We start from the raw sequence: 24887 nt of genomic DNA on the forward strand, positions 1-24887 counted from the left end.
GGGTGAGTAAGTATTATAGAATGTTGATTGGTATAGCCCTGTGTCTCACCTGATGTGTAAGCCCAAGGGTTTGAAACTTTTTCATCGCAGAAGTACTATGGAAGTTTTATTTTCTTACTCATAATGGGCTCTGATTGCTTTCATGAGCCCCCAGTGTAGGCCATCTTTTACACTTGGTGAAATTTCTGTTCAATCTTTTTTTCTGGAAAGACAGGTTACTGGCCGCTGGTCTGTAGTATGGACCAGCTTCCTTGTGAAAGCAAATTTCCATCTGTGGTGCATTCATGCAGAAAAAGAGTTTACTGCTCAATGAACCAATAAAGAAATTCAAACATTTTTGTTTTTGACTGAAATAGGATTATTCAGTCACTCTTAATGCTTGGGACAGAGTCTGGCTAGACATCCCCGTTTCAGCAAGAAGCTAAAGTATTGTTGAGCTGCTTTCAACATTGTGTTCTACCTGATCCTATTGATTTCCTATCCGGTGAAATATTTGCAGTTTCACTGGGAAGTTACAAATTTCCCCTTTTAAAACTTAGGTGTCCAGCATCAAGTGGGAAGTGCAGGACCAGAGGCCCATTTATAAAGTTCCATGAATGTGTCTTTACATGTAGTTTGACTTCAAACATAATATTGATTCTCTCACCATCAAAGGTTCCTACATAAAATGACACAGACACAACCTCTGAGGCAGCACAAAAATGTGTTGGTGTTGATCTAGAACTCCATGAAGAGCAGATCTCAAGCTGTCTAATCTCACTCGGGTAGGAAACTTAGATCAGGTTCAAGTTGACTTCCCATCACTTGACTGGGCAGTGTTAATGAATCAAGCCCTCTGAGGTGAACCCCATTTCTGAAGAAGGGTCCTGACCCAAAATGTCAACTTGTCTGCTCCTCTGATGCTCAGAGATAATGCGAGTCTGCGGATGCTGGAGAATCCAAGATAACAAAGTGTGGGGCTGGATGAACACAGCAGGAGGCCCGAAACATCAGCTTTTGTGCTCCTAAGATGCTGCTTGGCCTGTTGTGTTCATCCAGCCCCACACTTTGTTATCTCTGCTCCTCTGATGCTGTCTGGCCTGCTGCGTTCTTCCAGCACCACACTGTGTTGTCCCCCAAGAACCCTGTCTTGATGACGGTAACAAAAGACTAGTAATTGAATAGAATAATACAGAAGCTGAAGCAGGAAAATCTTTCACAAAAAGTAGTGCAGTGCTGGTCTGAGACAGTGGAACACTGTCTCCGGGACTGCTTGGGCTCTGGAATGGACCATGTTCAGGCGTTCAGCCCAAAACCCAAACGAATATGAGACCACCATCATGGAATTTGTTAGCAAATGTGAGGACGACTGTGAACCAAAGAAGTCCATCCGAGTGTTTCCCAACCGTCAACTTGGATGAACCAGGAAATCCACTCCCTACTGAAAACCAGACGGGCAGCATTCTAGTCGGGTGACCTGAACAAATACAAAAAATCCAGGAAAAGCCATCAGGGAGGCCAAGGGGCCATACCGGACCAAGTTAGAGACCCAAACCTATCAAACAGAATCCAGCCATCTATGGCAAGGCCTAAATGGCGTCATAGGATATAAAATGAAATCATGTAAGATAGCGGACAATGACACATCCTTCCCTGACACGCTCAATGCTTTCTATACTTGGTTTGGGCAGAATACACCAGCATGGCGACACCTGCCCCAATAGCCCCAGACAGGCCAGTTCCCTCTGTAACCGTTTGAGAAGTCCGATCAGTATTCCTGAGAGTCAACCCACAGAAGGCGACAGGCCCAGACAGTGTCCCCGGCTGAGCATTCAGATCCTGTGCAACCCAACAGGCAGAGATATTGCACTTTGGGAAAAAGAATACAGACATGGACTGTTTTCTAAACGGTGAGAAAATTCATAAAGCAGAAGTACAAAGGGAGCTGGGAGTGTTGGTCCAGGATTCTCTAAAGGCTAACTTGCAGGTAGAGTCCGTGATCAAGAAGGTGAATGTAATATTGTTGTTTATCTCAAGGGAGTTAGAATATAAAAGCAGTGATGTGCTTCTGAGACTTTATATAAAGCTCTAGTTAGGCCCCATTTAGAATACTGTGTCCAATTTTGGGCCCCGCACCTTGAAGTACATATTGGCGGTGGAGCATGTCCAGCGGAGATTCACACGGATGATCCCTGGAATGCTAGGTTTAATGTACAATGAACGGCTAAGGATCCTGGGATTATATTCATTAGCGTTTAGAAGGTTGAGGGGAGATTTAATAGAAACTTACAAGATAATGTATGGCTTAGAAAGGGTGGACGCTGGGAAGTTGTTTCTGTTAGGCGGGGAGACTAGGACCCGTGAGCACAGTCTTAGAATTGGAGAGGGTAAATTTAAAATGGAAATGAGGAGACATTTCTTCAGCCAGAGAGTGGTGGGCCTGTGGAATTCATTGCCATGGAGCGCCGGGACGTTTAAATGTCTTCAAAGCGGAGATTGATAAATTCTTGATCTCACAAGGAATTAAGGGCTACGGGGAGCGGCAGGGAAGTGGAGTTGAAATGCCCATCAGTCATGATTTAAATGGCGGAGTGGACTTGATGGGACGAATGGCCTTACTTCCACTCCTATGTCTTATGGTGTTATGTCTCTAATATTCACCGACATCTTCGACCTCTCCGTCCTACAAGCTGAAGTCTCTAACTGCTTCGAGAAGATCACCATCATCCCCATACCCAAGAAAACACATGCAGTATGCCTTAATGACTACAGCTCAATAGCTCTGACTTCAGTAATCATTAAGTGCTTCGAAGGGCTTGTCTTGACCCACATCACCTCCAGTCTCCCATGCTGCCTCAATTCCCTACAGTTTGCCTACCGATGTAACAAATCCATAGAGGATGCTTTATCCCTAGTCCTGCACTCATCCCAAGAACATCTGGACAACAAATACACCTATGTCAGACCGCTGCTCATTGACTACAGCTCTGCCTTCAGTGCCATTATCTCCTCCAGACTTCTCTCAAAACGATGTAACCTTGATCTTGGCGCTGTCCTCTGCAGCCAGATCCTCAGCTTTCTGACCCATAGGCCGCAATCAGGTAACTGCGTCTCCTCTACAATCGCACTCTGCTGTGCAAAGAACTTTCCACGCATATCTCCCTTAAACTTTTCCCCTGTCATGTTGAACTCATGACCCCTAGTAATTGAGTCCCCCATTCTGGGGAAAAAAGCTTCTTGCTGTCCACCCTGTCTATACCCCTCATGATTTTGTAGACCTCAATCAGGTCCCACCTCAATCTCCATCTTTCTAATGAAAATAATCCTAATCTCCTCAACGTTTCTTCATAGCTAGTGCCCTCCATACCAGGCAACATCCTGGTGAACCTCCTCTGCACCCTCTCCAAAGCATCCACATCCTTTTGGTAATGTGGCGACCAGAACTGTACGCAGTACTCCAAATGTGGCCAAACTGAAGTCTTATACAACTGTAACATGACCTGCCACCTCTTGTACTCAATACCCTGTCTGATGAAGGAAAGCATGCCATATGCCTTCTTGACCACCCTATTGACCTGCGTTGCCACCTTCGGGGAACAATGACTTGAACACTCGGATCTCTCTACATCAATTTTCCCCAGGGCTTTTCCATTTACTGTATATTTTGCTCTTGAATTTGATCTTCCAAAATGCATCACCTCACATTTGCCCGGATTGAACTCTATCAGCCATTTATCTGCCCAACTCTCCAGTCTATCTATATTCTGCTGTAATCTCTGACAGTCCCTTTCACTATCTGCTACTCCACCAATCTTCGTGTCATCTGCAAACTTGGTCATCAGACCACCTACACCTTCCTTCAAACCATTTATGTATGTCACAAACAACAGTGGTCCCAGCACAGATCCCTGTGGAACACCACTGGTCACAGGTCTCCAATTTGAGAAACCCCTTTCCACTACTACTTTCTGTCTCCTGTTGCCCAGCCAGTTTTTTTTATCCATCTAGCTAGCACACCCTGGACCCCATGTGATTTCACTTTCTCCATCAGTCTACCATAGGGAACCTTATCAAACCTTATTCATCTGGAACATTGTTCTGTGATATCTTCAAGGTTACCAATCCTTAACCACCTGCAGTGAAAATAATTTTAATTTCTCAAGAATCTCCATTTCCAGTAAGTCTGAAGTCCATGGATTCTAATCACATTTGAGCACTGAATGCATGCTGACACTTCCTGGGTAGTGCTGAGAGAGAGTGGGATGAGAGGTCTGAGGATGCTATTGACGATGGCCTGTCAATCTTCACCCCTAACCGATATCTGTAATAAGTACTAAACTCTGCATTTGTCTCATTGCTATTTGTGGGACCTTTCTGTGCACAAATTAGATCATACATCATAAAATCCCTACAGTGTAGAAACAGGCCCTTTGTCCCAACAAGTCCACACCAAACCTCAGAGCACCCACCCAAACCCATCCCTCTTTGACCCACCTAATTTACACGTCCCAGAACACTGTGGGCAATTTAGAATGGCCAATCCACCAAGCCTGCATATCTTTGGATTGTGGGAGGAAATCAGAGCACCCAGAGGAAACTTAACTTGCCCTGAAAGCAGTGTTTGCCCTTTAAAAGATAAATTTTGAGGAGCACATTGGAACCACAGCATTTAAAGGTTCATGAAACAGCCTGTTAGATTTCTGTCAGCTTGCTGTGTTGTAAGAAATAAGGTGTTTAGATAATAGCATGAAAGACCGGGGGAATCATACTTCACAGTTCTTGTGAAGCATCTAATCAGTGTATTTTTCGATGGTCTGAGTGTGGTGTTCCTGTATTGTCGCATTGAGTAATTCAGAATGAGTGGGTAATGTTGTTTACTGAAGCCTTAGTGGTTTGTGATCATGTGATGGAGCAAGCCTGCCGGAGCTGTGATGTAACTGAGAAGCTTCCTGGAACTGGATGATGTAGCTGAGTGTTTCAGCGGTATTGCAACTTCTGAAACATCTTGCAGTGGAAATTCCAAGTGTTGCAGAACGTTGGGAATTTCTCCTCTCTTGCTTGCCCTGTTCCCTCCGCCGCATTGTCGGCCTTGTGGCGCAGTGTTTGTCGAATCCCTACAATGCGAGAAAAGGCCATTTGGCCCATTGAGTCTGCACTGACCATCCGTAGAGCATCTCGCTCACAACCTGCCCTCGACCCTATACTGTAACTGCACGTTTACCAAGGTCAGTCCAGCTAACCTGCACATCTTTGGACTGTTGGAGGAAACCAGAGCAGCCGGAGGAAACCCAAGCAGACAGGCTGGAATCAAACCAGGATCCCTAGAGCTGTGAGACACCAGCGCTAACCACTGTGCCATGTTTTCTTTACCTCCTGAAATTGCACTTCTCCAGAGGTGTTAATAACATGTCTGAAATAATTTTCTAATTGGCCTGTTCAGAGAGAACTTATACACTTCCTGGAGTATGTGGGACTTGAACCTGGGTGTTTCCTCATCCAGAAGTAGAGATATTGCAACTGCACCAGGAGACCCCTATGACTTGTTTGAACAGTTTGATTGTAACTATGTATCCTAGGTGGTTCTCTAAGTTGATTCTGAAGTTGAGGGGGCTGGCTTATGAGAAGAGACTAAGTAGACTGGGACGATATTGGAATTTGCTAAAATGAGGAGGGGGAGTGTGATCTTTATAGAAACGTATAAAGTTATGAAGGGGATAAATAAAGATAGAAACAGACAGGTTGTTTCCACTCAGCCATCCTTGGCCTTCTGTAGTGCCACAATAACGCCACATGCAAACTGGACTAACAACATCTCCTATTCCACCTCGGGAGCCTATAGCCTAGTGGCCTCAACATAGAATTCACCGGTTTCAAAATATCCCCTACCCCCGACGCTGCCTCTTTGACCTGACACAACCTGTCCTTGCCCACCTATCCGCCCAACACTTCCAATTGACCAGTCCTCACTAACTGTACTTGCATTCACCTATCGCCGTCACACCTACCTACCCCTGGCCCCACCCTCCCCTTTATTTATTTCCCAGCTCCCTTCCCTCTCCGAGTCCTGGTGAAGGGTACCAACCTGAAATATCGACTGTCCTGCTCTTCCGATGCTGCCTGACCTGCTGTGTTCCTCCAGCTCCACATTGTATTGAGGTTGTTTCCACTGGTGAGTGAAACTAGAACTGGGGGCTTAGCCTCAAAATTAGGAGGAGCAGATTTCAGACTGAGTTTAAGGAGGAGGAGCTTCATCCAAACTGTTGTGAATCTATGGAATTCCCTGCCCTGTGAAACAGTTGAGACTACCTCATTGAATGCTTTTAAACCAAAGATAGGTTTTTGAACAGTAAGGGAATTAAGAGTTGTGGTGAGTGGGTAGGTAAGTGGAGCTCAGTCCACAAGAAGGTCACCCATAATGATCAAGCAAGTTCGATGGGCTAGTTGGCCTACGCCGCCTCCTATTTCTTATGTTCTTGCATTTGGCTGTTATCAGTCACATGTAGATCAAAACATCTTGATTTAATCTTTGAATTTGCCAACTGAGGGACTGAATTACCACCTCTGACCTGTCAATCTCCTGTAAAATAATTGTATTTACTGGTTATCTGATCCTTTCTCCCAGTATTAAAATGGTTTCAATGATTATATTGATAATTCCAGATGTTTTATTATGTCCTGTGGCTTTGGGCAAATTACTGGGCTGTTGATACACACACTTGTATAGTGTGACATTTAATTATAAGTTGCATCAATTGAACAAAGCAGGAAGGATAGTGAATGTGTGTTGCTGACTAATTTTAGTAGTGGTACCTGGACATCCTCTGTATGCCAAAAACAGTGGAATCAAAGCTAGTGATCTATTGTGTGGTTTAAATATCAGCGAAGTCTGCACCTAGTTATCAGATTATAAAGTGCTGAATAGAAAAACTTGCATCCTCTGGACCTGCAGCACAGACTGACTCACTTTGTGGTCTGGGCAGTGAGTTACTGTGGCATTGGCTGGCTTTGAATTGTCTTACTCCGAGAGCCTGGGTTCAGAATAGCTAATCAACATCCATTATAAATTATTCAAAGCAACTGCTCATTTGGTGGTCGTACATGGGTAGTCAGTTGCTAAGCAGTTGTAGTTTAGACCTGGACTCTCTGAATTTATAAGTCATTTGAACCAGATGGAAGGGGTTAGTAAGTTAAGTAAGAAGAAACAGTGTGGAATCTTGATGCATAGGATCTGTGCTGGCCCTTTTTAAGAAGAATCAGTCAGTGCTTCTATCTGCAATGTCATCTGTTTAGTATCGTAGCAGCCCCTTTTTTGGAAGGCTGCTATTTAAACTGTATCATTGATCATACCAAACAGTGTATTCCTAATCCTCTTGCTTGTTGCTTTGAGTATTTTTCTTGTCTTCTGTCGTTCTTCTGCCAAGCATCTTGAACATGTGACCTCCAATTATTGACCGAACAGTTTTCCCCTTCTAAACCTTGTGAACCCTTCAAAATTTTTAAGAGCTTCAAGCAAACCTGCTGTTGGGTTGCTCTGCGTCTAATTGTTAGATAAAGATCAGTCGAGATCAATGGTCTCTACTGATCTCAGTATCATAGAACATAGAACAGTACAGCACAGAACAGGCCCTTCAGCCCACAATGTTGTGCCGACCATTGATCCTCATGTGTGCACCCTCAAATTTCTGTGACCATATGCATGCCCAGCAGTCTCTTAAATGACCCCAATGACCTTGCTTCCACAACTGATGCTGGCAACGCATTCCATGCTCTCGCAACTCTGTGTAAAGAACCCGCCTCTGACATCCCCTCTATACTTTCCTCCAGCCAGCTTAAAACTATGACCCCTCGTGCTAGCCATTTCTGCCCTGGGAAATAGTCTCTGGCTATCAACTCTATCTATGCCCCTCATTATCTTGTAGACCTCAATTAGGTCGCCTCTCCTCCTCCATTTCTCCAATGGAAAGAGACTGAGCTCAGTCAACCTCTCTTCATAAGATAAGTCCTCCAGTCCAGGCAGCATCCTGGTAAACCGCCTCTGAACCCTCTCCAAAGCATCCACATCTTTCCTATAATAGGGCGACCAGAACTGGACGCAGTATTCCAAGTGCAGTCTAACCAAAGTTTTATAGAGCTGCAACAAGATCTCACGACTCTTAAACTCAATCCCCCTGTTAATGAAAGCCAAAACACCATATGCTTTCTTAACAACCCTGTCCACTTGGGTGGCCATTTTAAGGGATCTATGTATCTGGACACCAAGATCCCTCTGTTCCTCCACACTGCCAAGAATCCTATCCTTAATCCTGTACTCAGCTTTCAAATTCGACCTTCCAAAATGCATCAGCTCGCATTTATCCAGGTTGAACTCCATCTGCCACCTCTCAGCCCATCTCTGCATCCTGTCAATGTCCCGCTGCAGCCTACAACAGCCCTCTATACTGTCAATGACACCTCCAACCTTCGTGTCGTCTGCAAACTTGCTGACCCATCCTTCAACCCCCTCATCCAAGTCATTAATAAAAATTACAAACAGTAGAGGCCCAAGGACAGAGTCCTGTGGAACCCCACTCACCACTGACTTCCAGGCAGAATATTTTCCTTCTACTACCACTCGCCGCCTTCTGTTGGCTAGCCAATTCTGTATCCAGGCAGCTAAGTTCCCCTGTATCCCATTCCTCCTGACCTTCTGAATGAGCCTACCATGGGGAACCTTATCAAATGCCTTGCTGAAGTCCATATACACCACATCCACAGCTCGACCCTCATCAACTTTTCTAGTCACATCCTCAAAGAACTCGATAAAGGCTTGTGAGGCATGACCTGCCCCTCTCAAAGCCGTGTTGACTGCATTTAATCAAGCTATGCTCTTCCAGATGGTCATAAATCCTATCCCTCAGAATCCTTTCTAACACCTTGCAGACGACAGACGTGAGACTTACTGGTCTGTAATTGCCGGGGATTTCTCTATTTCCTTTCTTGAAGAGAGGAATTACATTTGCCTCTCTCCAAGTATCAAAGCTACTTTTCTGCTTGCATTTTAATTGTACCCCGGTGCTGTTGAGCATCAACTTGCACAGGCTGTTTGCCACCTGAAGATTGGAGAAGAGTTGTGCTAGAACATGGGCTGTTCTCTCCACGCAGTAAATGTCTTCTTCCAAAGTTTCCCATTTCCCCTCCCCTGCCCACACCAGGCATTCTGCTTCATACAAGCTTCATTCCATTCTCTCTTCATTTCAGGCCATCAACAGACCCTTCTAATCCTTTCTGCATTACGTTTATCCAGCTTCCCCTTTTAAATGTACGTGTGCTATTTACCTTGACCGTTATTTTTAGCAGTGAGATCCCCATATATGTCCTCTGCCTCTGATCACCACAAGAAGAAACATGCAGTTCGGACTTTCTGTCTCGCACCCATCAAGACAGATACAAAAATGCTAAATTACAAAGTGAGTGATGACTTGTACTGTGGGGAAAACAGTGCAGATTTTGAGGCACTGCCATAGAAACTGTACCTTGGAGATCATCATTAAGAGTCAAGACCACACAGCACTCCTTTTATCATGCAGCAGTCTATTGTTGCTCCCTTAAATCTGGGGTTCGAGCACCTGACCTCGTCAGTTCAAGGTTTAAAAAAAAACTTCGAAACTATCCCTCCTTTTAGAAATGTTACAGTTCTGCGCTGGAAAGTGACAAAGTGGAAAAGTAATTCCAAATGCAATGTAGTTGCTCTGTGTTCAGATGAAGTCATCCTTTTCTTTTGGTTTCTTGAGATTGAGAAATATGGGACTTGTGTGGGAAAGTAGAATTCAGGTACAAGGTCAGCTATAATTTAGTTTGAGGTTTGTACGTAATAGCTTGGAATTCTGTTGTACTTTAGTTGTTTTTGTGTCCATCTTGTAGGTGTGAGGGGAATACTCATTACTGGGAGTAGGAGGAGCTGTGAGCTTTTTTTATCTTTTTATAAAGGAGATAGTTTCTTACGATTGAACTCTGGAAAAGTCTGTTGTCTGTTCCAGGTCTCACTGAGAATACATGTATCCTGCATGGAGGTGGTGTTGCAGTTTTATGTTAACCTTACTGAAATTTATACACAAAGGATTAGACAGCATCACTGTGCCCCTCTTTATAGCCAGCAAAACACTTCACTACTTATGACTTTTAATTGATTTATTTACAGGAAATAGCATTGCACAATTGTCTCATGATATCCATCAGTTAAATGCAGATAAAGCAAAACTTGTGGCTGGTTATGAATTGAAAAACTTGTCACACTTTTGATCTTGAAAAGAATCTGACCTGACCAGTAGAGGTACTGGAGAAGTATTGAAGAGATTTACCAGAATGACATCAGAACTGGAGGCTTTTCTATTTTGGAAAGGATTTGAGGCTGATTGGCCTGTAAAAGTTTGGGATATGGCTTGTTCTGATGGTGTCCTGGAATTCAGCAAGCTTTAAGTAGGTACAGTTTTTATAAATTAAGTGCCTGTTGCAGCAGCTTCTCATGGCCGGTTCAATAAAGTAAGTGGCCTTGTGCGTTGTTAATTGAGTAACTCTGAGAGCTAGGCATACAACTCATGTGGAGGAACCCAGATAAACCTTGAATCAGAATCTCTTGGCCAGACTGGTTGTGAAGATCCTCAATGTGAGCAAAAGGGTTGTTTCAACAAAATAAACTCCACAAAAATCAGGAATCTGTGACTGTGAGGAGGTCTTATGAGTTTTTTCTGCAGTTCTGTTAGTTGGGGGCTGTTGGTGCTATTGTTCCATACCCCTCTCTGTTCAGATTTTTACTTGTTTAAGGATAAAGCAGAAAATGCTAGAAATATCCTGCAGGATGAGAGTGTTGGGGAAGTTTCAGTAGTTGGGTACATTTACTTTTGGGGTAACCACCCCAAGATCTTTGTGGAAACAGTGCTACCTGGCATTACTGTATTTCAATTCAAATTAAATGGTGTACAAGAGTCTTTGGAGCTGCTGCTATGGGAAATGTCACACTAATGCTCATGGTCCTCAAAAATGAATGTCATCAGATATATAAACTCACCGTACACTGTTAGCATGTTGAAGACTTCAATTAGATCATTCCTTAACCTTTTAAATTTTGGAGAAAACAGGCCTAATACGCATAATCTCTCCTCAAATTTAAACCCTGAAGTACAGATATCATTTTTGTAAACCTACGATGTACTCCCACAAAGATGAATATGTCCTCAAGGTTTGGTGTCCAGAGCTGCAACCCGATACTCCAAGTGGGGTCTAACTAGTGTTTTGTATAGCTGTAGTATAACTTCTGCATCTTTGTACTCCAGCCATCTAGATATAAATACCAGCATTCCATTGGCTTTCTTGATTATTTTCTGTACTTGGATATGTTCTGCATTATATTATGTTCTGGAATTCCTTCCCTGAGGGCTTTGTGGGTCAACCCAGCAGCTGGACTGCAGTGTTTCAAGGAGGCAGTTCACCTGAACCTTCTCAAAGGTAACAAGCGATGGGCAATAAATGCTGGCCCAGCTAGCAACACCCACATCTTAGCCACATGAATGAATAAAAACAAAAACCTGTTTGTGACATTTTAAAGATCTTTGCTCCCGAGACACCATCTTCTTTCAGACTCCCACTGTATTTAACTTCATATCATCTAAAAAGTATCTTAATCTATTATTTTTCAGTTCAAAATGTTCTGTCGCTGCCAATAGAACAACATGACCATTCACAAACACTTACCAGAAACCCTTTTTCTGGTTGACTTTCCCCTCAACAGCCAGTGATCAACAATGGATGTTGCTTTGTTATTGCTGCTGATGTTGCTGGTACCTTTGTCTAACTTGGTGTGATAACCACATGACCTTCTTAACGCTCTTGTGTTGCAGGGAGAAGATTGTCAGCTTGGAGTTCATGCGGAAGTACATCCACGTCGCAAAGATTGTTAAACCTGTGCTCACTTCTGAGGCAGCAAATTACATTGCAGAGCAATACTCCAATCTGCGCAATCAGGACCAGATGAGTTCTGATGTTGCTCGGGTTTGTGGATTAGTTATATCACTAGCTTTTCGCAAAGAATTCTTTGAAGCTATTTCACTTATTTCCTACTCATCTTTCTTTATGTTGCTGCACACCTTGCTGGCGAGTCCCAGGTATCTGGATATGAGTGCTGTCCTTCAGAGCTTTGTGGGTTCATGGAGTAGGCATGTTGAGGCCCCTTGTTTGATGCTTGTGTTGTGCACGTGAAGTGGGGAATGCTGTATGCTGGTGGCTGCTGCTAGGTTAATCATGCCTACCTCGATGTTGCTTGTGTGAGAGAGGGTGATATTTATGAAAAAAGGCTCTCGACCATTATGATCAGCTGATCCCACAGCCCTGCTTTGGCCATGTTTGTGCTGTAGTGGCTCTTGGTAACTTGTTGAGTCAACCTACTCCTTGTAGGTATGTCATCCACTTCAGAGCATTTCTTCATGTTGCCATGTCCTGGAAGCCTGTATCATTAAGCAGTGGTTTTTCAGGTTCCTTTTTAGGAAGGGGAGGGGAGGCCTATTTCACACACTCAATTTTGTGCTTGGATACTTCTGTTACTGTAACGTCAGACACATTCTTGATAACAGCTGGAATTTTGTCCATCTATCCCACACTTGCCTTTTATGAGGGATTGGGTTGCCAAGCTGTTCCATTGCCATTCTATTTTAAAGGTGAATAGTTTCAAAGTAAAATGCCACTGCATTTGATTTCCTCCTACTCTTTGCCTCATCTGTCCCCATTCCAGTAGTCAGTGTCATGTGTGTTAGACAGTGCATGTTCACTCTATCATAGCTTGATATAGAAACATATATAGAACATTACAGCATAGTACAGGCCATTCGGCCCTCGATGTTGTGCCGACCTGCCATACCGATATGAAGCCCATCTAACCTACACTATTCCACGTATGTCCATATGCTTATCCAATGACGACTTAAATGTACCTAAAGTTGGCGAATCTACTACCATTGCAGGCAATGCGTTCCATTCCCTTACTACTCTCTGAGTAATGAAACCACCTCTGACATCTGTCCTACATCTTTCACCCCTCAATTTAAAGCTATGCCCTCTCGTGCTCGCCGTCACCTTCCTAGGAAAAAGGCTCTCCCTATTCACCCTATCTAACCCTCTGATTATTTTATATGTTGCAATTAAGTCACCTCTCAACCTTCTCTCTACTGAAAACAGCCTCAAGTCCCTCAGCCTTTCCTCGTAAGACCTTCCCTCCATACTAGGCAACATCCTAGTAAATCTCCTCTGCACCCTTTCCAAAGCTTCCACATCCTTCTTATAATGCGGTGACCAAAACTGTACACAATACTCCCAAGTGCGGCCGCACCAGAGTTTTGTATAGCTTCACCATAACCACTTGGTTCCGGAACTCGATCCCGCTATTAATAAAAGCCAAAACACTGTATGCCTTCTTAACAGCCCTGTCAACCTGGGTGGCAACTTTCAAGGATCTATGCACATGGACACCGAGATCTCTCTGCTCATCTACACTACTAAGAATCTTATCATTAACCCTGTACTTTGCCTTCCGGTTACTCCCACCAAAGTGCATCACCTCACACTTGTCTGCATTAAACTCCATTTGCCACCTCTCAGCCCAGCTTTGCAGCTTATCTATGTCTCTGTGCAACCTATAGCATCCTTCCTCACTATCCACAACTCCACCGACCTTAGTGTCCTCTGCAAACTTACTAACCCATCCTTCTACACCCTCATCCAGGTCATTTATAAAAATGACAAACAGCAGTGGACCCAACACCGACCCTTGCGGTACACCACTAGTAACTGGTCTCCAGGATGAACATTTCCCATCAACTACCACCCTCTGTCTTCTTTCAGCAAGCCAATTTCCGATCCAAACTGCTATATCTCCCACAATTCTATTCCTCCGCATTTTGTTCAATAGCCTATTGTGGGGAACCTTATTGAATGCCTTGCTGAAATCCATATACACCACATCAACCGGTTTACTCTCGTCTACCTGTTTGGTCCCCTTCTCAAAGAACTCAATAAGGTTTGTGAGGCACGGCCTTCCCTTCACAAAACCGTGCTGACTATCCCTAATCAATTTATTCTTTTCTAGATGATTATAAATCCTACCCCTTATAACCTTTTCCAACACTTTACCAACAACTGAGGTAAGGCTCACTGGTCTATAATTACCAGGGTTGTCTCTACTCCCCTTCTTGAACAGGGGAACCACCTTTGCTATCCTCCAGTTCATCTGGCACTATTCCTGTAGACAATGACGAGTTAAAGATCAATGCCAAAGGCTCAGCAATCTCCTCCCTGGCTTCCCAGAGGATCCGAGGATAAATCCCATCCGGCCCAGGGGACTTATCTATCTTCACCTTCTGAAGGATTTCTAATATCTCTTCCGTGTGAACCTCAATCCCACCTAGTCTAGTAGCCTGTATCTCAGTGTTCTCCTCGACAACATTGTTGTTTTCTAGAGTGAAAAGTGAATTCTTCATGCAAGCTGTGGTTTAACTAGCATATTTTATCTCTCTCTCTCTTCCCCCTCCACCATTCACCCACCCACCCATTCACCCAATTCAGACTTCACCTGTCACAGCCCGAACTCTGGAGACATTGATCAGATTGTCAACTGCTCATGCCAAAGCCCGCATGAGCAAGACAATAGACATGCAAGATTCAGAAGCAGCAGCTGAGCTGGTTCAGTTTGCTTACTTTAAGAAGGTGAGAACATCTCTGTTACAGCGGAATTTTAACAGTGCACTCCACAGTTACTGAGGACTTAATTTCTGGTGCGCCAGTGTTTCTGATAATGCGGACTATAGACAATTGTAACACTGAAGTGAGTCGAGGTCTAGATCAGGTGAGCAATGATCTCCTTCAATGGTGTAGCAAGATGGAAAGGTCTACTGCTCCTTATTTCTCACATTCTTATGTAGTGGCAGTTTCCCAAAGTGGGAGGAGATGGGACCTCAAGTGGGATGATGAGCTGTCCTGGAGTTTCAGAGATTCTGCACTACTTTTCTACTTTCAAGCCTCGAATTAAAGTCCTAGTGGGAGAAAGTTTGGGTAGCATTGTGCTATGGTGACATCATTGGAATCAGTGCACTGATTGTAATAGAAAACACCTTGCCCCCCCCCCCCCAGCAAGAAGATAAAAACAAAAAGAATTGTGGATTCTGTAAATTGGAAATAAAAACAGAAATTGCTGGAAAAACTCAGCAGCCTGACAATATTTGTGGAGAGAAACAGAGTTAGTCTTCTGGGTCCAGTGACTCTTCTTCAGAACCAAGATCAACTTTGGCTCAATAGAGAGTGCAAGCGGGCATGCCAGGAACAGCAGCAAACATGCCTAAGTGAAGTGAAGCTGCCAAGCAGGACTGATAGCCCTGTCTATCATTTATGCTGTTTGGCAGGCAAAGTAATCCTACAATGAATGGATCAGATCTAAACTGTAGTTTTGCCTCATTACTACATAAATTAAACCTTCTCAAAGATAGGGGGAGCCCAGCATATTACTGAAAATATTTCAGCTTTATCCTTTGCACTAATCTTCAGCCTGAAGTGTCAAGTATGAAATAGCTTCACAGAGGCTGGTATCCCATCACCGTGTCGCCATTTATTTACAAATGGAAAGTCCTTGACACTGATTGAGTTGCTGCAGAGCCAGCTGTCGGTGTCAGGATGGCTGGCACTCCTGTTTATGTCAGTCAGCCAGGGCTGTCCAAATGGGGCTGATAATCTGGTTCAGTCAGGCAGTTAGTATTCTGTGAGGTCCACCTAACTGACCTTGTTGCAATCACTACAGAGTGGGTGATCGATGTTGGCTGCTTCTAGTGGTATAATAATCCAAGACTGATCAACTCTGTGTTAGTTTCACATACATTGTACAAATCGCGTTAGATTTGAGCTCTTTTACAAGCAGGTCAAAAATAGCAGCTTGCACCAACCCTGCTGGAAATTTTCAGTTGGTAACGCTGAGTAAATGACCAGTGGCAGATGATCTTTGGCTTCAGAGTAGTTTTCCAACCACATTCACTGTGTTGCTTTTTAAGACATTAGCAGTAAAGGATGATTAAGGAATCAAAGCATTATGGCATTTTAATTGGTTTTACCCCTGAGTTTTACTCTTGCTAGAATGCTGCCTTGTATCAGTGTTTGTTAATTATCTTAGATTGGATCACAGCATTCAACAAGTGATGCACCCAAGGAGAATATTAAAAGGGTGCTTGAGAGCAGCGTGCATGGGATGTGGATGTCACTGGTTGGGCCAGTATTTATAACCCATCTCTTGTTGCCCTGGTTGTAGTGAGCCACTGAAGTTGGGCTATTAAGAAGCGAATTCCAAGACTTGGACTGAGCGACCCTGAAGAAAGGGTCACATATTTTTAGTTCAGAACATTGTGTATCTTGGAGGGAGGTTGCAGCTCAACAACATGCCAACGTTGTAGAAGAAGAATCTGGGTTAAATGTTTTGAGCTGTGTGTATCAACATGCTGAAGGGAATGCCAATTATTATCACACCCTGTAGTTTTGTTTCATATTAATAAGAGCAGCCCAGATGTACTGCTGATCTGATTCTATTTCTGCCACGGCGATCCAATTGCAGAAGAGTCTTCACATTCTCAGCCAGACATCGAGCTCTAATGTTATATTTTGTGTAGGTTTTGGAGAAAGAGAAGAAACGTCGCAAAGAAGAGAGTGATGTTGAAACTGAGGACGAAGAGGTAATCCAGGATGATGGAGACAGCAAGAAGAGGTAAGACGATACAGTGCAAGAATGAGCACAGAGTACTGTCAAGTTCATGCCTTTATTACTTGTTTACGTGTGTGCATCAAATAAGGTGTATCCAAGACATCTCATTTAATCAATCTTTGTTCTTGATTGCTGCTGCACACTGTAGGAGCTCACTATTCATAGATGGGGTCCTGTTTTGTGAAGAGGCCCTCTGCTATAAGGGTGAAGTACACTCCTGATCAGAATGCAGATGCAATGAAATGACAGTTTTTGAGAGATTTGCATGGCACAGGCTCAACACAGTCTTTCGTTTGACGTCGGTTGCTGCCTTCTCTTTCTGTGTATTAATGGATGCCTACCCAAGAAGCTGAAACCTCATCTCAGTTGGTGAGACAGTAACTGGGAGAATTGTGTTTGTTTACACTATATGTAATAAAGTACTCAATTCCATTCATCTTAGGAGGAAAAGCCAAGCGAAAGATGGTGAAAGCAGGAAAAAGAGACGGGTGTTGAAGGAGGGTGAGCAACATGATCCTTATGACTTCAGTGATGCCGAGGGAGAGACTCCCGATAGTAAGTCCCATTTCTTTTCTCTCTGTAGGCAGTGTGTCTGAGAGCCTGCCTTTACTGGGGAGGTGGGCTTTCTGTTTGCCATTTGGATTGCCTAGTTAGAGGTAACTTGGCTGTTAATAACCAAAGTCTTTTAAGCAACTGAAAAACAAATAATGTCGAAAAGTGCAGTTGCCAGCTTTGAGGTTGGTTAATCAATAGCTAAGTGGTAATGATTAGCTATTAAATCTGACAGGGATATTATCTTGTCTAGTCACAGGGTTGCATAGTAGTGACCTAAACTGAGCTGTGTGTTCCTATGCATAGCTCCTGGGTGTTACACAAACTGTAAAATTGTCCTGTATACTTCAGATAGTATGTTGATTATTAATGCCCTTCTTACTGTTCTCATGAATTAAGACTTGAAGTAGTACGAGGGTCTGAGTTTGGACATTTCTGCTGTGCTCCTAGACGAATGGTGGTTGTACATGAACGATGATCCCTATCTTTCAAAGCTCGGCAGGTGAAATGGGTGATCATTGGACAATAGGTGTGTTCACTTAGGCATAAGTCCTCTTGTTTTCCCCGCGTCCCCCCTCCCCAAAAAACCTTGAGAGGAGATGCTGAAGGCGAAAACCAGGCAATTTAATTAGACATTGGTTCAGTACTGAAATCACTGTTAAGAAGGTCTTCAGCAGTACGCTTTAAAGATCAGCTATGATCAGCCAAAACCCACCTGGTTTTATGAAAGAAAATCCTGTTTGATGAAGTTGTTAGCTTTTTTGTGCATGCAGATAGGGGTAGGGTAGATGAAGGGAAACCAATAGATGTAGTTTACCAAGATTATGTTTAAGACTCTGATGTTATTTGCTCACCCCCAGTTCTCCCACAAAGTCCAGAGGCCCTAGAGCCAGAGGACCAGATGGACACCAGTGATGAAGCTGCAAAGAAGTCTGAATTGAGCGAGCAAAGGTGAGTCTTATCAGCCTCGTGAAACTGTGTGACTAGGCATCTAGGGCTACTAGCACTGGAAGAAGGCCCTTCAGCCCGTTGTATACACACTAGTCAAAAACAGCTGTCTATTTTCCAGCAGTTGGCCCATAGCCTTGTATGCCTTGACAATGCAAGTGCACATCTGAATACTTCTGAAATGTGGTGGGGGTTTTTGCTTCGACCACCCTTACTGGCAATGAGTTCCAGATTCTCTCCACCCTCTAGGTGGAAAAGTTTTTCCTCACGTTTCCAATAAACCTTTTGCCTCTCACGTTAAATATTTGGCCCCGTTCATTGATACCTTCCTCCAAGGGGAAATGTTTCTTTCTGCCTACTTTGTTTATGTCCCTCATAATTTTGCAGGCAGGTTTAGATTGAGTGAATGAAAAATAATCGGGTAGGTGGAATATAATATGTAAAAGTGTGATGTTGTTCACTTTGTAAGGAAGAATAAAAAGCAGTGATGTTTAAATGGAGAGTACTGAGGTGCAGAGGGATGTGGACATTCGGGCACATGAGCCATGAAATGCTAATATAGAGGTACTGCAAATAATCAAAAAGGCTAATGGGATGTTGTCTGTTAACGTGCGAGCAATTGAACATTAAAACAAGGATGTTCTCCTTCAGTTATGTGGGGCATTGGGATCACAGCTTGAATACTGTGTGCAGTTTTGGTCTCTTAACAAAAGGAAGGCTGTTGCATGTGGTTCAGAAGAGACTTATAAAATCTTAACAGGACTGAACATGGTAGACGCAGGAGGGATGTAACCTCATTGTTCCCCCAACCTCACACCGCCCACTGCTATCCCCTTCCCAAAATCCACAAATCCACCTGCCCTGGTCGACCCATTGTCTCCACCTGCTCCTGCCCCACTGAACTCATCTCCACCTGTCTGGACTCCGTTTTCTCCCCCTTGTCTTGGAACTCCCTACCTACGTCACACCACACACGTCCTCCACTACCTCCAGAACTTCCAATTCCCCGGTCCCCAACACCTCATTTTCACCATGGGAGTCCAGTCCCTATACACCTGCACTCCCCACGCAGATAGCCTAAAGGCCCTCCACTTCTTCCTGTCCCGTAGGCCCGACCAGTCCCCCTCCACTGACACCCTCATCCACCTAGCTGAACTCATCCTCACCTTCAACAACTTCTCTTTCGATTCCTCCCACTTCCTCTAGATAAAGGGGGTGGCCATGGGTACCCGCAAGGGCCCAAGCTATTCCAGACTCTTGGTAGGTTATGTGGAACAATCCCTGTTCCATACCTACGCTGACCCTAAACCCCACCTCTTCCTCCCTTATATTGATGACTGTATCGGCGTCGCCTCGTGCTCCCAAGAGGAGCTCAAACAGTTCATCCACTTCGCCAACACCTTCCGTCCCAACCTCAAGTTCACTGGGACTATCTCCAACACATCCCTCGCATTCCTGGACTTCTCTATCTCCATCTCAGTCAACCACCGAGAAACTGATATCCATTTCAAGCCCACTGACTCCCACAGCTACCTAGAATACACCTCCTCCCACCCACCTGCAAAAATTATGTCCCCTATTCCCAATTCCTTCGCCACTCTCTCTTGGATTCCCTTGTCCACTCCACACTGCCCTCCAACCCTACCACACCCGGCACTTTCCCCTGCAACCGCTCCCCCCACACCACCTCCATCACCCCCATGTCAGGCCCGAAGAAGACTTCCCATGATGAGCAGATGTTCACCTGCACATCTGTCAATGTGGTATACTGCATCTGCTGTACCCGTTGTGGCCTCCTCTACATCGGGCAGACCGAGCAGAGGTTTAGGGACTGCGTTGCAGAACGCCTCCGCTCGGTTCGCAATAAACAACTGCAACTCCCAGTTGCAAACCATTTCAACTCCCCCTCCCATTTCTTAGATGACATGTCCATCCTGGGCCTCCTGCAGTGCCACAACGATGCCACCCGAAGGTTGCAGGAACAGCAACTCCTATTCCGCTTGGGAACCCTGCAGCCCAATGGTATCAATGTGGATTTAACAAGCTTCAAAATTCCGTTCTTCCCGCCCCCCCCCCCCCCCCCCCCCCCCGCCCCCCCCACACCACGTGCATCCCAAAACCAGCCTAGCTTGTCCCCGCCGCCCTAACCTGTTTTTCCTCTCACCTATCCCTTCCTCCCACCTCAAGCCGCACCTCCATTTCCTACGTACTAACCTCATTCTGCCCTCTTGAGCTGCCTGTCCTCCCCGGACTGACCTATCCCCTCCCTACTTCCCTACCTACACTCACCTCTGCAGGCTCCATCCCCGCCCCTTTAACTTGTCTGTTTCCTCTCCAGCTATCTTCTCCTCTGTCCATCTTCGATCTGCCTCCCCCTCTCTCCCTACTTATTTCTTCCTCTCCCCTTCCCCATTTTCTGAAGGTGGGCCTAGGCCCGAAATGACAGCTTTTGTGCTCCTTGAGATGCTGCTTGGCCTGCTGTGTTCATCCAGCCCCACACCTTGTTATCTCGGATTCTCCAGCATCTGCAGTTCCCGTTATCTCTGTTCCAGATGTGGCTGTATCCAGAACCAGTTGTCACAGTATGAGGAATCAGAGTAGATGATTTAGGACAGAGATGAGGAGACATTTCTTCACCCAAAGAATGGTGAGCCTGTGGAATTTGTTACCACTGGAAGTAGTTGATGTCAAAACTTTGAATGTGTTCAAGAGGTGATGAGACCTAGCACTTGGGGTGAATGGGATCAAAGGTTGTGGGGTGAAAGCAGGACTAGGCTATTGAGTTGGGCAATCAGCCATGATCATGAAGAATTGTGGAGCAGGCTCAAAGGGCCGAATGGCGGCCTCCTGCTCCTATCTCCTTTGTTTCTATGATTACTGGATTGATATCTGGGCCGTCTTATGAGGAAAGGTTGGACAGACTGGGGTTTGTTCCTGCAGGAGTTTAGAAGACTGAAGGGTAACCTGATTGAAGCATATTTAATTCTGACAAGATGGATGTAGAAAGGATATGATTCCATGTGGGCCAGTCAAGAGTTAGGGGACAGTTTTAAAGTTGGGGGTCACCCTTTCAGAACAGAGATAAAAAACTTATTTTTTCCCCAAGTAGTGTGTGATATTTGAACAGTCTGCCTCAAAAGATGCTGTGAAAGTGGAGTCATTGAACAGGAGGATAGATTCTTGTTAGGCAGGGAACCTGAGGGTTGTCACGGGATAGATGGGAATATGGAATTCTAAACACAAGCTGATCAGCCTTGATCTTACGTGCTGTTTTGTTCTATTTTGTTCAAAATGCACATAGGTTGTACACTATCAGTCAATGTAGCATTTTATAAATTTCTACTTTAGAAATAAAACTAGTCTGACTCCAAACTGAAACACAGACAGATTCTAAACAAGGCCTCACGCTAAATATGCATTGTTTGATCTAAAATGTCACCCCTTTACTCTGATAAAACCTTTAGTTTTCTAAGGGCAGTGCCTTCAAAGAAATTTGGGGATTTACATATAGGTATTAATCAATTAAAACATTCTTACGGATTAAAGATTTAACAGCACCTTAGGTTTGTTTAGTACATCCTTATCAGTGCTGTGACCCATTGATCTTTTATTTATAAATTCTATGTTTGATGCCACCTCCGTCACTAACACCTGTAGGAGGAGCGAAGCTCCAAAAGTTTGTTTTCAAATAAATTTGTTGGACTATAACCTGGTGGTGTGATTTCTCACCTTGTCCACCCCAGTTCACCAGTGGCATCTCCACATCTTGATCTTGCTGAATGATGGAACAGGCTTGAGGGACCAAAATTTCCCCCTGCTCCTAATTCATACATTCTCATGTTATGGGTGATATCAGGCAAAATAAATTGTGACCTTAATCAACAGGATGAACATCTCAGCTTTACTGAAGGAGCGTCATTGCTAAGCCTCTGTTACCTGTTGATTTGGGGATTGATCAATCTGCATGAGCATTTAATTTGTAGGGCCAGATGATCACAGATTGAAAGTTGGGGGCTAGTGCTGAATGGAAAAGACAAAAGGTGTTTAGGAATTTTTCCAACTTTTTGGACTCAAGTTGTGGAGTCTGGTGAGCCAGAACAAAGGGGCTAATCTTAAAATAACAAAGAGGATACTAAATTAGAGTGACTGTAATCTGAACAAGATAGACCTTGATAGAGCTCATCTGTCAAGTTAAAAAATAAATGAAACGTGGAATTGGGGGTGAACCTTGGAATTAGTGTATCTACAATATAGTGCGGCACACTGATCATAAAATCAGTGTTATTATGCAGTTTTCTGCTCCATTCAATACCACATAATAGTACTTGGAGCATACTTTCTCTATGCATTATCAATGGGTCTGATCATGTCTTTAATTCCGGCACAGGTTCAAACAATTTAAGGCTGCTCTACTGGATGCTTTCAAGACTGCACATGCTCAGTCCCTTGGCATGCAGACTCTGATGGCATCGATCAACAAAGATAACGACACACCATTCTCCAATGTGGAGGTGCAGACAGCCCTGGACAAGATGCAGGAAGACAACCAGATCATGGTGTCAGATCAGATCATCTTCCTAATCTAATGACAGTGGTGCTAGTCAGCTGAGTTAAGGGCAGTGTATGGTGTGAAACTGTGTCCAGCTGAATTAAGTATTCAGCACCCTTGTTATGCTGACTGAAGGATGTCCCCCAGTTTAATGCACCCAATCCTGTTGTATATAATTCAGTTTTTAGAGGAATCCCTCCGACCCTGGTGTCTCCCCTATTCTCATGTATGCATACACATCTCACACGTCGCTTGGATTTCTGTACAGATCTTGGGTTGTTTGACCACCATGTTGGATAATGTTTGGATGTTTAATGTTGTGGATAATGATTGTAGGATGGAAAGTACGCCCAAATGCAGAGAGCACATTGTCTTTAGCTCTGAAGAAAAGAAAATGCTTTCCAGTGTTTGTACGCAAGCTAATCTGAAGTTACCAAGAACTGTTTGTGCAATCGGAGAAGCAGTTAACTTATTAATATATAATTCAAGATGTTAGTTTCATGTGGAGCCTCAGGGTAAACCTAGATTTAGGGGTCATACGTGATGGTTGAATGGTATACATCTCAAAGACTTACAGTGGAGACACTTAAAAGGTTATGTTTTTCTATTGACTATCAGTAACCATGTCAGATCTAGCGTTGTGCTGTTTGTTGTGGTTGAAGAGGGGGAAGCTGGAGTTGATTTTAATCTTCCTTGAAATAGAAGATTTGTATGTTGTTACTGGCACTTTTACAGGTGCTCAATGTTAATGAAAATTGGGATTTTAGATTTGAAGTGGATCAGGAAAGTGATATTTGCCTCTGGGCTACACAGCAGCTATCAACCGGTTACAGACCACTGCTGTGACTTGGGAAGAATCATAGGGAGTTGAATGTTGTTCTCCGCATCTTGGTTTGAAAATTACTGCAAGACTTGGCAACATTTTTCTCACTGCATTTCTAAAAAAAATAATTCATGGCATGTGGGTGTCTCTGGCTGGGCCAGCATTTATTGCTCGTCCCTAATTGCCCCTTGAAAAGATGGTGGTGAGCTGCTGCCTTGAACTGCTGCAGTCTGTGTTCTGTAGGTAGATTCACAAGGCCATAGCATATGGACTGCAGCATTTCAAAAAGGCAACTCACCACCTTTTCCAGGGCAACCAGGGGTGGGCAGTAAATCCTTCTCCAGCCAAAGACATCTGCATCCCATATGAGAATAAAAAGAGAAAAAATGTATGCAGTGAGAAATGTTACCAGCCAATAGTAGTTTCCAAACAACGTAGGTTAGCGAGTGGAATCCCATTTCCCTAGTGTTCAGGCACGGTACATTTACATTGAAGCAGCATTCTGGCGGGATGTAATCACACCACACTACTTATTGTAAAATCCCCTGACTTCATGATGATCCACTGGCAGCAGAGACCCAGTCTTACAGTTCCAGTTTTATTGAATCCTCCATTGAAAACTGGTGGTGCACATCACCTTTCAAGTATCCCATTTAACCCCAACAGTAGTTTGGTAATGGACTGTTGAAACTTAATCAGGCCAAAAGGCTAACTCACTCTGAAGGATGGGCAGAGAGGCAAAATATGCTCTATGCTGAACTTGTGTTAAGTGCTTTTACTTTTTCTATAATAAAACTGAGTTTTTGCTTCTTTTTTGTGGAATCTGTTCTGTTCAAATAAGGAGTAATTATATTTGGTTTCATTATGAGATGTCCCAGTTGTAGAAATTGTGTGTAAGATCATAATGGAAAGAAGTGTATGTCTTGTTCCGACAGCAATATCTTCTGACCTTGTTTTTCTGTTCTACTTTCATACATTCCATCTAGGTCTACTCATTAACTTGTTGTAGAGAGACCGTTCTCGGTTCATCTGTAACTTGCGGTTTTAAAAAGCCGCTTTTTAGTTTCTTTTTGTGGACTCTCATGTTTTCACAGCGCATTATGCTATCACTTTGGATGTCCTTCTGCCCTGAAGGTGAAGATTCATTCTCGTTCCTTTTAAAATGTTGGAATGCTGTCAGAATGTAACTGCCTCTGGAGTAGCAATCCTTCCTTAGATTTTCCATATAGATGACATAACTCAAAAATTGTCCTCAGTGATTGCTGGCAAATGCGGTG

At 43.9% G+C, this 24887-nt stretch overlaps 1 protein-coding gene across 1 annotated transcript in view; it reads left to right on the top strand.

Annotated features, from left to right (window-relative positions):
• mcm3 (minichromosome maintenance complex component 3) overlaps positions 1-24473 on the top strand; it is a 45112-nt gene extending 20639 nt beyond the window's left edge. The window contains exons 12-17 of the mRNA XM_048536784.2: positions 11853-12003; positions 14566-14706; positions 16647-16741; positions 17181-17293; positions 18151-18241; positions 22626-24473. Of these exons, the coding sequence (XP_048392741.1) occupies positions 11853-12003; positions 14566-14706; positions 16647-16741; positions 17181-17293; positions 18151-18241; positions 22626-22824 (790 nt within the window). The 3' untranslated portion in view covers positions 22825-24473. The remainder of the gene's footprint in view (positions 1-11852; positions 12004-14565; positions 14707-16646; positions 16742-17180; positions 17294-18150; positions 18242-22625) is intronic.
• The last annotated feature ends 414 nt before the right edge of the window (positions 24474-24887 follow it).

The sequence above is a fragment of the Stegostoma tigrinum genome, chromosome 9 (assembly GCF_030684315.1).
Source record: "Stegostoma tigrinum isolate sSteTig4 chromosome 9, sSteTig4.hap1, whole genome shotgun sequence".
Taxonomy (NCBI): Eukaryota; Metazoa; Chordata; class Chondrichthyes; order Orectolobiformes; family Stegostomatidae; genus Stegostoma; species Stegostoma tigrinum.